This window comes from Triticum dicoccoides, chromosome 3A (genome assembly GCF_002162155.2).
Source record: "Triticum dicoccoides isolate Atlit2015 ecotype Zavitan chromosome 3A, WEW_v2.0, whole genome shotgun sequence".
In the NCBI taxonomy this organism is placed as follows: domain Eukaryota; kingdom Viridiplantae; phylum Streptophyta; class Magnoliopsida; order Poales; family Poaceae; genus Triticum; species Triticum dicoccoides.
The window spans coordinates 658812160-658824922 of record NC_041384.1 but is presented as its reverse complement, the minus strand read 5'-3'; the positions used below and the strand labels follow the sequence as shown (position 1 = coordinate 658824922).

At 50.7% G+C, this 12763-nt stretch overlaps 1 protein-coding gene across 1 annotated transcript in view; it reads right to left on the bottom strand.

The window, feature by feature from the left end:
- Positions 1-1739, bottom strand: part of LOC119272596 (increased DNA methylation 1-like) — a 3223-nt gene extending 1484 nt beyond the window's left edge. Inside the window, exons 1-3 of the mRNA XM_037554055.1 lie at positions 542-1739; positions 381-454; positions 20-252 (exon numbers count right to left, since the gene is read on the bottom strand). Coding sequence (XP_037409952.1) covers positions 20-252; positions 381-454; positions 542-1718 — 1484 coding nt within the window. The 5' untranslated portion in view covers positions 1719-1739. The remainder of the gene's footprint in view (positions 1-19; positions 253-380; positions 455-541) is intronic.
- Between the last annotated feature and the right edge of the window lie 11024 nt (positions 1740-12763).

The window sequence follows — 12763 nt, the reverse complement described above, 5'->3', positions numbered from 1 at the left end:
AGAGCCCCGGCCGACTTACTCGACGCTGTAGACGGCCTGGTGAAGCATGTCAATGCCGGTCAGCCTGTCCTTCACGGGGTTGAAGCACTCATTCAGCACGCCCAACGCCACTGCCAGCTTCGCGTTGCACTCCAGCAGGGCGGCGGGGTCTGACGTCACGGAGCCCTCTTGGAACTTTAACAGGGACCATGAGTGGCCTTCCTCGCCGATGCTGACCATGGCTCCCACCATGTTTGACAGATTCACCGCTATCTGAATAAAAAATGTTACCGTGGACGTGTTATGGCAGCAGGTTTTATGGTAAAATAACGGATTATACTAGACTTCAACGAAATAAAGTTCCTGAAAGCAAATATGTATGTTTCATCAGGTGCTTTTACCTTGTTGCAGGCTTTGCTGCAGTAGGGCCCGATCTCGTGCCCGGCCAACAGGGGCGCGCGGCAGTGGTGGTGATCTGCATGCATGCAGAAGCATCATCAGTGAGGTACTTTTCATCAGTGGAGATCCTTATTCTTCAGAGACACGAGAGAGAGTTGCTTACACTTGCGGGTGCACTGGTGGCAGATGGAGAGGCCGCCATGGCCGTCATCGTCGGCGGAGCACAGGAAGCAGCGGCAGTAGTGGCAGACCCAGGAGTCCTCAGGGACCTCCACGGCGAGGCACTCCGGGTGGAAGGTGGACGGGCAGTTGTCGCAGCACAGCAGCTGTCCGCCGTCTGCGCACACGCCGCACGCGTCGTCGCTCCGGTCGTCGTCCCCGCCATAGTTGGTCCCGTCGAGGTCCAGGGCGAGGGCTGGTTCCTTCCTGCTCTGCTTGGCGAGCAGCAGAGCACGCTTCTTCTCCTGTGTGCTCCTCTCCCGTTCCTTCTCCACCGCAGCCTGTGCCTTCTGCTTGGCGTGTAAGATCCTCAGGTGCTCCCCCTCCCATGCCTCCCGCACGCACTCCAGCAACGACTTGCCGGACTTTAGCAGGAGCCTCTCCCACGGTGCCGAGTCCTCGGAGCCGGCGTGAGACGAGAAGGCCGGGGGCGCCATCGCGGCGTCGCAGCAGGTGCACTGGATGCCGGCCCTAGTCACCGCGCCAGAGGCCTTCGTGGCGAAGCTGGTGCTGTCCGCGTACGAGACCTTCTCGTTCTCTTTGAGCACACCGCAGTCGATCAGCCATGTCAGGATGGTGTGCTTCTTGGCTCCGGCCGCCGCCGTGCCGGACGTGCTACTGTTATTCCTGCGAGGCCTCCGGCTCGATGACACGGCTGAGGCAGAGGCCGTGCTCTTCCTATTCCTGCTGTTGCTTGGAGCCGAGACAGTCTTCAGCTGGTCGTTGTCTTGGGTGCCATGGTGCATGCCCGCCGGTTCGCCGGCGTCAGATTTCTTGCCGGGCACCTTCCTGGATTCTGCTAGAGTGCTGCTCCCCTTGGGCGCGCGTGTCTTCCGTACGCGGCCGTTTGCCGGCACGGCAGTGCCACCGGCCGGTGGCACGTTCTTGCCCTTCCCAGCTCTGGTGTTAGCAGGAACGATCTGAAGCAGCCTCTCGCTCACTGGTTGGCCGTGGCCACCGTCAGTGCTGCTGGGATGGTGGTTGCCGCCGCCGTCTCTCAATATGGCAGAAGGCCCACCATCGGCGCTAGCCCCCTGTTTCCGGGAATAAACAACAGGTGGTGGCATCCCACGGCCACTCTCAGGGGAGAACAATGGCGGCGTTCTCCCATTGCTCTGCATCGACAATGGCCGGAAAGAAGAACCCCGCCCCGCCACTGCAGTCCACAAAAGATTCACACATTAATTCACAATCTGTAAATTTCATAACCATGCATTCCACGAAGTATTGCATACCCATTTCATAGAGTTTTTGGACACTATTTCAAATTCAGCTGAAGTCTACACACATGCTTTAATGCAATTTCAGAAAAGATGCACAATCAGAAGACCGCTAAATGCTAATCCATGTCGTCCACTCCCACGTCAACCAGTTAGTAAATTGTGGGTCCTTGAGTCCATTGGCCTTATGGTGGGAGATGAGGTGCTCCCCCATGGTGGCAAAAAACATGTCCATTCATTCTACTCAGAAGGGCACGTACTTTGCCATCTTGATGGTGTCAAGGTGCATTTGGAAGCATCACAACATTATCTTAGCTCGCATCCTTGACACGATCAAGGCAGAAGTCAGGCAGCGGCGACCCTGTGGACGAGGGATCTAGCGATGTTGCTACTGGCAGGGGCGATGCCTAGCGATTAGAGGTGTCATGTTGTAATATTGGATGCTGCCCTTATTAGGGGCTGTATAAATTCTTCTTTGCATCGAGATGCAAGACTTTTGTGTTTTCTTGAAAAAAAAATCAGAAGACTCTAATACACAATGATTTAAAAAGTCACAACATATTTTTTGCACAAAACTGAAGCGATTTCAATAAGAAAAATGGAATTATAATGTAGTTTTTCTATACTAGATTTCATTTCTATTTAATTTTTTGGATACATTACACATGAATTTCACAATTATTTTCTTCCTATTTTCATAAGTTTAGATGCAATATACATACATTTCAAAAGAAATCAACTACACTATATATGCATTTGACTAGGTTCATAATTTCAAATGAACTACAGATGAATTTGCTAATTAAATTATATTTCACAAAAGATCAACTAAATTTTACAAAAAAGTTAGATCCCTATTTCATAATTTCAGTAACACTATCCATGCATTTCAAAACTATTTTTTTCATATTTTCATAAATTCAAATGCACTACCTCGCCTTCGGAGTCGTCCTGGCCTGTGTTTATGGTAAACTAAGAGTGGAAAATAGACATCTTATGTGGTCTACCATTCAGTCCTTAAAACCGGTTTCCGATCTGCCTTGGATGCTTGTGGGCGACTTTAACGAACTTTGTGGCAGTAGGAGCATTTTTCCCTTATACAGCTAGCTGAGAACCAGATGGTAGCTTTCATGGACGTGTTGCATGTCTGCAGATTGACAGATCTTAGTTTCTCAGGCGCCCCTTGTACTTATGATAATAAGCGCATTGGACAGCAAGATGATCGAGTAAGACTAGATCGTGCTGTGGCTGATGTGAATTGGGCACGCCACCCTCTAGTAAAATTGGACACGAAGAATGGAACCAGTGACAACAGAAGCGCAAACAGTACTAATTCTTCTCAGAGCGGGCAGGCGACCTCCCTGAAAATATTTTGTCCGCGTGGGCTAATGCCAATCCTAAGCACAACCTTGGCGAGATTTACGAGTGCATGGGAGTTCTTCAGGGCTGGAGTTGGATAAAATTCCGAAACGTGTTGCGGGAGCTGGGTAAACTCCGGAAAGAGCTTTGCACTACTACATCAATATAATGGCGACCCTCGCAAGATGTCTCACAAACATCATGAATGAGACGCTCTACCGGGAAGAAATGTTATGGATGCAAAGGTCACAGATCTGTTGGCTCGCCGAGAGGGGGGCCGTAACACCAAATTTTCCAGCGTAAAGCTGTTTGGAGGGTTTCACACAAAAAAAAGTTGTTTGAAGGGCGCGCAAAAATAAAATTAAGAAGCTTAGGGATGTTGATGGCCTGTGGAAGTTGGTGCCTTCTGAAATGGAGTGTACAACAACGTCATACTTCAAGGAGATCTTCACCAATGACCATTATCTCAATCCTGCAGCTGTTTTACAGGTGCTCCAGCCAAAGTTTATTGTGGCTATGAATGATGATCTACGCAAGAAATTCTCGAACGAGGAGATCGCTGATGCGTTGTTCCAAAACGGCCCCTTGAAAACGCCTGGTCCAAAGGGGTTTCTGGCCCGATCTTATCAGCGTAATTGGGTATTTTGAGGCGAGCGAGTTTATAGTAGTGGTGAAGGAATTTTTTCTCATTGGGATAATGCCTACAAATGCTAAAATAACGTCTATAGTCTCATTCTGAAGATCGACCAAGAAGAGGTGATGAAAGACTTCCTGCCTATTAGTCTATTCCGATGCACATATTTTTGTCACATCCGATGCACATATGACCCTCCGGACAAAAACTTCCCAGTGGGCTGAGCAGGATTTCATTGTCTGGTAAGCTGACAAACATGGCACATTCTCTGTACGAAGCTCCTATCGGCTAGGATTTGCTGCATGTCTGGATGAGCAGCGGGTAGGAGCGTCGAGCTCTAGGCCTGACAACCACCTACAAGGCTGGGCTATGACTGGCACAGTTTGGCTCCTCCGAAAGTGCAGTTCTTCGCCTGGAAGCTGGCCACCGAGGCACTCGCCACCCAACAGAGCAAAATATCGGTTGCATCCGGATAATCATGGCACCTACCGGTGTGTGGTGTGGAGGAAAAGGACGCCCTGCATGCCCTATATCGGTGTCTGCATATGCGTGAACTATGGCACATGATGAGCTAGTACTGGGACTTACCAGCAGATGAACTGATGCGTGTTAATGGACATGAATGGATTATGCACCTTCTTCGGCCATTGTGCATTGAACAACGCCTTAATGTTGCTCATGCTCTTGCGGAAATTTTGGTTTGTGCGAAATGAAAATCACACAGAATAAGCCAATGCCTTTGCATGCGGTTGCACTTTTTTGTGTAGCAACATGGAGTCCATCCTGCTTATTAATGAACACCCACATGCAGACTTGAATAAAGGGAAGCAGGTCACTAAGCTTAAAATAGGTAGCCTGCTTGTACTCATGTTGAGAGGCCAAGGTGGTGTGGCTCACAACCAGGATGGGTGCAGCTCGACGTAGATAGCTCTTTCGTGGAGAGCAGGGCGGCTTGCTGCTGGCTCTACAACTATTTCTCCCCGCTAGACGCAGAACTTGATACGTGTAATGAAGGCCTATGGCTAGCCTTGGCTTGGTTCCAACTGCCCATCATTTTTTCCAGAACACGCAGGAGATCTGAGTGCCTACATATTATGATAGGAAAGCAGTGACGATTACAAGTGCTACCGTACAGGGGGGTGTGGGGAAGAGGCAGCTCAGGCCATCCGCGTCGACACGCAACGGGACTACTTGCTTTAGACTACCGTTACCCACCTTCCGCCAATTGCGAAAATGTTCGGGGATCTTCTCTATCACAGCCATAGGGCCTAACGAACGGTTCTTGAAAACTCACCGGTTCTGCTCGGGCTAAATGCATCCTAGGGAGCAAAGGATCACCGGATTGACGCATTTGCTCATCTTTGGGGGAATGGCAGTTTGGCAGTAAGACCACCACTCGAGGATTGAGTCGTCAGTTGTGGGTGCGAGGTGAGCAATGCCAATCAACTGGAGAGTGTCGTACCAGGCCTCCCGCGCAGAGACACAACATAGCAGGAGGTGCTTGATTGACTCATCTTATTGCCTGCAAAGGGGGGAAATGCCTGATGGGAGAGGCTCCATCTTGCCAAGCGATCCGAGGTACAACACCGTTCCCAAAGGGCCAGCCACGCGAAGAACTTTAACTTCATATGAGACCCAGGCTTCCAGATGAGCTCACCACAGCCCCACTCAATGCGGCCAGCGAACGTCACAATGTAGGAAGGCTTAGTGGAGTGCTCAGCAGAAGTTGTCCACTTCCAAGACCACAAGTTCGGGCCGGTAGACGGGGCCGTACCGGAGATCTTCAACCATAATTCAAGGAATTGTACGATCGTCGCCACAGATAGTTGGCCATAGAGGTCACTTACCCAAGATGTGTTTGCCATGCCATCATTGATCGTGTGGCAAGCAAGAGCGTGGGCGCGGACAACGACCACTAGGTCCGGCGCCAGCATAGGTATGCTCGATCCATCAATCCAATTGCCATGCAAAAAGAATGAATAGGTCCCATCCATAACCACAAGAGAAGACAAGGCCCTGAAGGTGGCCGTGTCTTCATCTGAGACAGAGAGGTCAACAACAGACCAGGGGATGTGATTGGAGGTTTTTGCCATCCGAAGCCACTTAGTGTGAAGCGCACCGTTGATGTTCTTCGGATTGTGCATACCTAGCCCCCAAGGTGCAAAGGGGTGCACACGTTCTTCCAAGGGACCAAACATTGCCCTCCCTTGGTGCAATACGAGTTTGCCCATAAAAATCCGTGAAGGATTTTGTCCGCCGCCTTGAGGACCCATGGTGGAACATCAAGAGCAAGCATGTGGTAAATTCCCAGCACAGTGAGATCCAAGTTCATGAGGAAGATGCGCCCGGTAGTGGGGATCATGACCGTCTTCCAGGCCGGGAGCTTGTTGGAAAATAATTCCACAAGGGGTAAGAGGTCAGCCTTGTGGAGCCATGAGTGGGACAGCGAGAGGCCCAGATACTTAATCTGGAAGGAGGAAACTAGGCAAGGGAATTTCGCGGAGAGGCATTGTATGTCTATTCCTTGGCAGCGAATGGGAACCAACACGCTCTTAGAAAGATTAACCTTCAAAGCTGAAGCATTTTTGAAGATCTCAAGGAGGAAGCGGGCACCGACCAGATCATGCGTAGATTAGTCATAGGAAGAGTGCCACATCGTCTGCAAATAGGAAGCACAATGCTTAATGCCCCAATGGAAGAGGGGTAGGAAGATCCCCTCCCGATTGAACTTCCGGAGGAGAGCATCGAGCATACCAATAACAATAACGAAAAGCATAGGGGAGATATGGGGTCACCTTGCCGCAGGCTGCGATCATGCACAATAGGGCTGAAAGGGCTACCATTGATCAGAACCTACGAGGAGGAGGTGCGGAGAAGGGTCGCAATTATGGAAATACACTTGTAGCCAAAACCCCTATGACGAAGCACCTCCAAGAAGAAAGGCCAAGCCACCGAGTCGAATGCTTTCGAACTATCAAGCTTAAGCAAGATCGATGGTATTTTCTTCAGGTGGAGGAGCTTCACGGATTGTTGAACTAAGAAGAAATTATCTAGGGTCACCCTGCCTTCGATGAAGGCGATTTAATTGGCGTAGATGAGCTCAGCCAAACAAGGTGCAAACCGATTTGATAAGACTTTGGCGAGGAGCTTGGGAAGCTATGAACGAGGCTAATCAGTTGAAAGTCGCCCAAATCCATGGCTGCATCTCACTTGGGGAGGAGGACCAGGGAGGCCCGGTTGAGCAGGTGGAGGGAATTGCCAACAAGGCAAAATCACAGGTCAATAGCAGCGATAACATCGGATTTGATGATCTGCCAAAACTTTTGGTAGAACGGTGTCGAGAATGCGTTAGGGCCCGGTGCCCTGTCCGTCGGAGGTCCTTAATGGCATATTCCAGACTTCCAGAACAAAGAAGGGAAGGTCGAGTTCGGTCAACATAGCTTGGGAAGCTATGAACGAGGATAATCGGTTGAAAGTCGCCCAAATTCATAGCCGCATCTCACTTGGGGAGGAGGACCAGGGAGGCCTGGTTGAGCAGGTGGAGCCAACAAGGTAAAATCACAGGTCAATAGCGGTGATAACACCAGATTTGATGATCTGCCAAAACTTTTGGTAGAATGGTGTCGAGAATGCGTTAGGGCCCGGTGCCCTGTCTGCCGGAGGTCCTTAATGGCATATTCTAGATTTCCAGAACGAAGAAGGGAAGGTCGAGTTCGGTCAATGCCGTGGGAAGGGGGCGGTACAGGGATCAACAGCGTGTGGGCGGGAGACGCGGGTGCCAAAATCTCCTCATAGTAAGACTTGGCCAAAGCCTCCGTATCTTATTGAGGAAGCAGCATCGCTGCGGTGCTGAAGGTGTGAGAATATTCCTCCATTTACTAACCTAGATGTGGCAAAAATGGGAATTGGCCACGTTCCTGCAACCAGTGAATGCGAGATCTCTGCCAGCAATCCTGTGCTCCAGCGATGCGAGGTTCAGGGCTTTCCTCTTCATCTCAAAACGTAGCCAGTCTTCCGCTGCAGGGAGGGGGAGGTTGTCATATGCCTGATTGAACGAAAGGGCTAGTTCCTTCCTGCACAGGAGCTACGCAAGAATATTACCCACTTTAGATTGGCTCCACCTTTGCAGGGATTTGGCCAATCACTAGTCAGGCTCTATCCACTGGGATGAGATGTACCGTGACAACCTCCTCTCAGCCCTCTCCTCGGTTGCCTCTGATCACTACCCTATTCTTATGTCTATGGATGTTGGATTCCGCTGCAAAGGAAGATTCAGATTCGAGAGCGAAGCAGCATCCTGATGTGGGTTGAAGGCCATGGCGTCCCATGTCTACATGGTTGTGGTGGTGTCCTGAGAAGACGGTCGTGGTAGCAGCAGCGACAATGATGCCGACTGATTTGGGGATAGGCGTTCCACGGGAGATTGGTGCTCAGGTCAGCCCATGATGGCTTGATCTTGTGGTCCACTGACGCTGACGAAGCTAGGGTTTGACGAGGGCCTGCTGGATGGGAACATGCTCAAGTTGCCCGTCCAGTACAAGGATACGTGCATGTTACTTGCCTAGATATGCTCCTTCTGGCCATCCAACATCTTATCCCTATCCCAACTCTCGGGGTGAGTCTCAAATCAGCACCCATCTCCTTCCCTAGCCTGCTAGTCGACCGGGGCGGTAGTTGAATTTGCATATCGAATGCTAGGAATTTGGTCGAGGCAACAAATGAAGTTGGGCATCTCACTGGCAGGGTAGCTGGGGAGGGGTGCCAACAGTGAAAACTATACAACCACGGGTAGGAGGAAAGTTGCATATCGACTGCTAAGCAATTAACAGGGGTAGCAGACGAAGTTGTACATCTCACTGGTAGGGTAGTTGAGGTAGAGTGCCAGGTGAAAACTGCACATCCACGGCTAGAGGGAAAAGTTGCACACTGAGTGATGCACAGTTGGCTGAGGACAATGAACAAAGTCGCACTTCTCACTAGTAGGGGTAGTTTGGGCTAGGTGCGAGCAGTGAAAACTACACATCTAGGGGAACAGGGGGAAATTGCACATCAACTGTTAGACAGTTGCCAGGGCAACATACGGAGTTCCACATCACAGGAAGCTGGTCACCATGGTTGCTAAGTTGCAACCTCACAGGAAGTTGGTTCATGTAGCACTAAAGTTACAACATGTAGAGTTGGCTCTCGTAGCACCAAAGTTGGTTTCAAAAAGTTGCATCCTTCATTACTAAATTTGGCTCCGTAACACCAAAATTGGTTTGGAGAAATGTTGGTCGAAACATATACAAATGGGGCCTAGTTTCAAAGAGCCCATGGATTGATTCCAAAGACAGAAACAACGTGAATTACAGGCACAACAAAAAAACACATTTACTGCAGGGAGCTAGGCGGGGCTAACACGTGTGGGAGGACCAGGTGGTGTAGTTGGTGGAAAATTTCCATTTTTATCTCATGGGGACCACGCGGGGGACAAGTTTCCTTTTCTGGGCGTGCGCCATGGACCGCTTGTTAGATGCCTCCTTAGTTTTTCCCATATTTTGAGTCGACTATAATTTTGTTCCTAAATTGGTTAAGAAAAAAATGGAAATAACTGACAAAAAAGGGAAAAATCACATCATGGCATCGAAGATCCACACCCTCTACTCGCATGAGATCGCATCATCTAACAAGATCACGTCGTAACGCGTGAAATCCAATGTTTTAAGGCGGTAAGGCGAGGCAAGGCGCTGGGGGTGCCTCACCGCCTATGCGCTAAGGCATAAGGCAAGCGACGCCTTAGAGGGTTCTAAGCAGCTGAATAGAGTAGAATTTGGTAGGGGTGAGGTAAAACCAATGCTGACCTGGAGAAGAGGAGCTGAGGAGGATCTGCAAGAGAGGATGGGAGAAGCTACAAGAGAGGAGGGGGGGAGGATCTACTGAAGAGGAGGGGGATCCGCCTGAGAGGAGAAGCTGTCGAGGTGGGGCAGATTCGATTTGCAGCTCCAGCCGCCACCAAAGGTTCAGGTGGGGGAAAACTGGTCCGATCTCTCTGATTCCCCTGCTCGTAACTGTTGGCACGCGAGAGCCTCTGGTTCCCGCCCAAGACTCTGTTTCCCTCCTAAAGCCCTTGCCCCTACCCGAGGCATCCAGATTTTCCTAGGTGGATGACTTGGACGCCCTATGACCTAAGTAGACGCCTTAAGCATGTGTATAAGGCAAGGTCGACGCCCCCCTAGGCGACGCCTTAGGGACGACTTAAAACCAACTGTGAGATCTATCCTAATATCCACTACTACTAGCATGGCGATGAATTCTCTAGCCACCCCCTCGAGCCGTACCAGAACCCTCCCCACCATCTGACATTAAACACATATGTAAGAAAAAGGGTCTTGGGGCTTACCAGGGGTCACGTGTGAGCAGCAATGCTTGGGCAATCGATCCCCTTTCTCCTCCCTCATGGCTCTAGCTCGACGGTCCCGTGCGTTCTTGTTGGGCACCTCCCACGACTCAGCCTGGGCATTTGGTATAAACCAAACTTCGGTTAGTAAATTTTGGTGTTTTTATATTTCCTTTTTCGATTCGGTTTTCAGTTTATACCGAAAGGGTAGCCTGCGTTGGGCTCACCAAGGATTTGGATGCCCTTCCACGAATGGCACCACATCCTATTAAATAGCCAAGCGCCCGACCCCATTTTGCGTAGTCAGGCGATGTGGGACTAATCACTAAACGAAACAAGCCCCATGGGTAACCTCCTCATGGAGGTGGTGAGGTTACCAGCACATTAGGCAGGTAGAACAAACCAAAGACACACAAATAGATATCATATAAACATAAGTTTAAACCAAATCAAGCAGTTCTCAACATAGCATGACACTTAGACTAAGCAGTTTTTAACCGAACCAGTACGACATAGTCCTAACCAAACCAGCATGTGCAACAAAGAGGTCTCCTAGACGTTCACGGCGAAGGCGTTGTCGTGCCTCCCGCACTTGGTCACCACTTCAATGACGTCGTCGTTGAAGACGGTCAGCTTCGGGGTGTCGGGAACCAGCAACTTGAAGGTCACCATGAACCGGATCTTGATCTGGTGGACGACGGCGAAGGGGGCCCAACCCTGATCGAGGGTGACTCGGTCGTTCATCAGCCGGACAGTGACCCTCCATCCGCAGTCGGTGTTTGTCTTCAGCTTGAACTCCGTCCGCACGGCGGGGAAGTGCTTTGTGAAGTCCAGGGGCATAGGCAGGCACTCCATCTTCGGGGCAAGGATCATCTTGCAGAAGTGAGTTGGCCCAACCTCATGGTAGTGCCCATAGTTCTGGCACTTGCCATTGTGGGGCTCCTCCACCACCACATCCCCGTCCGTGAGCGGCACCTCGTCCAAGGGCGGCACCACCTCCTCGCCCTTCTCCATTGCCGACACCACCTCCTCGCCCTTCTCCATTGCCGACACCACCTCCTTGCCCTTGTTCTCTGTCTCGATCTGCATTATGAACAACACAAAGTTCAAAGGTTGTTCGGTATTAAATCCTATCGCCCAAGCCCCTATATTTACCCACCACCGCACTCAATTAACCCTCTATGTCTCTTACTCCTCTACCACCTCTCCATCGCCATGAACTCCAACCCCTTCCCCTGGGGCATTAGATGGAGGGCATTCTTCCTCGGGTGCTCGCTCGGTGACCACACCAAGTTCGAGAACACCATTGAAGTGTGCTCAAACTTCACCAACATCGATGCGGGAGGAGTTGAAGACGCTGATTCCTGACCCAGTGAAGGGCGCTATGTCAGTCGACATCCTACGCTAGGCCATGAATCACGCCGACTCCGAGATGTTGCACGGAGCGCAAGATGGGCCAAGTACAAGGAGTACAGAGCTCCTCAAGACCAGCGTGCCGTAGCGTTCTGGAATAGGATGTTGGTGGCGTCGGAGGTCATCACTTTGGAGCCGGAGGAGGAAGCGGTGGCGATGGTGGTCAGGGCGCCGGAGCTAGCCCACCATAGTATGCGAATAGATCTGGACGGCAGTGAGGATGACGAGACAGTGCATGCTACGGTCGAGCTAGAGGACAACTACAAGACCGAGGGGCACCGCCGCTCCAAGCGCCTCCAGGGTCGTCGCGGCTAGGATTTAAAGCTACTGTGTAAGATTAACCCCGAATCCCCATTCCCCTTGTACTCAATCCGGATCAGAACCCTAAAATCCATCGCTACTTAGTACTCATGAAGAAGTTCTGAACAATCCTATGGCTATTTACCCCGATTCCCCATTCCCCTAGAACGCGGATGGATTACGTGGACCGAAACTGAACGTGGATGGATTACACGGACCGAATCTGAACGCGGATCGAATACGAATTGGTATGGGAGGAGATGAAAATAGGGCTTACCGCCACTGCCGAAGTGCTTGGGGTGATGTTTCTGATGCCGGTGATGGAGGCCGGTGGTTGCCTTGCTGTTCTCCAATCCGCTGAACGCCGCCCCGGGTGTGACAGCGGGAGAATGGAGAGAGGGGAGAGAGAGTGGTGAGGATAATTATTGTCGACGATTAGGGAAACAACGCGAAGTTTCTAGCATGGCTCCTTGCGTGCACCCGCCGCCGACCACGTGCATCCCGCGGGCCTGGCCATGGAAAAACTGCCAATTCTGAGGTTCCTAGCGAGCCTGGCTGGTGGTGCTTTAAACATCGTGCGATGCGGGCCAAACAGGCCAAACAATGAACACATGTAACCAAACAGACAATTTTCTTCTCGCGCGGGCCCGGTTGGGCCTAATGCGGGCAAACAAACACGCCCTAGGACAATGCCCGTGCATTGCTATGAGCAAAATGAGTCAACACAATTTAACAAATGCATCGACCAATAAGTGAAGAATTATTTGATATCATAGTTGAATGTCCATGAATTGAGACAAAATATATATTACTATGATGACCAAAGGCATAAGGAAGACGAAAATCAAGCAAACCCAAGTATTT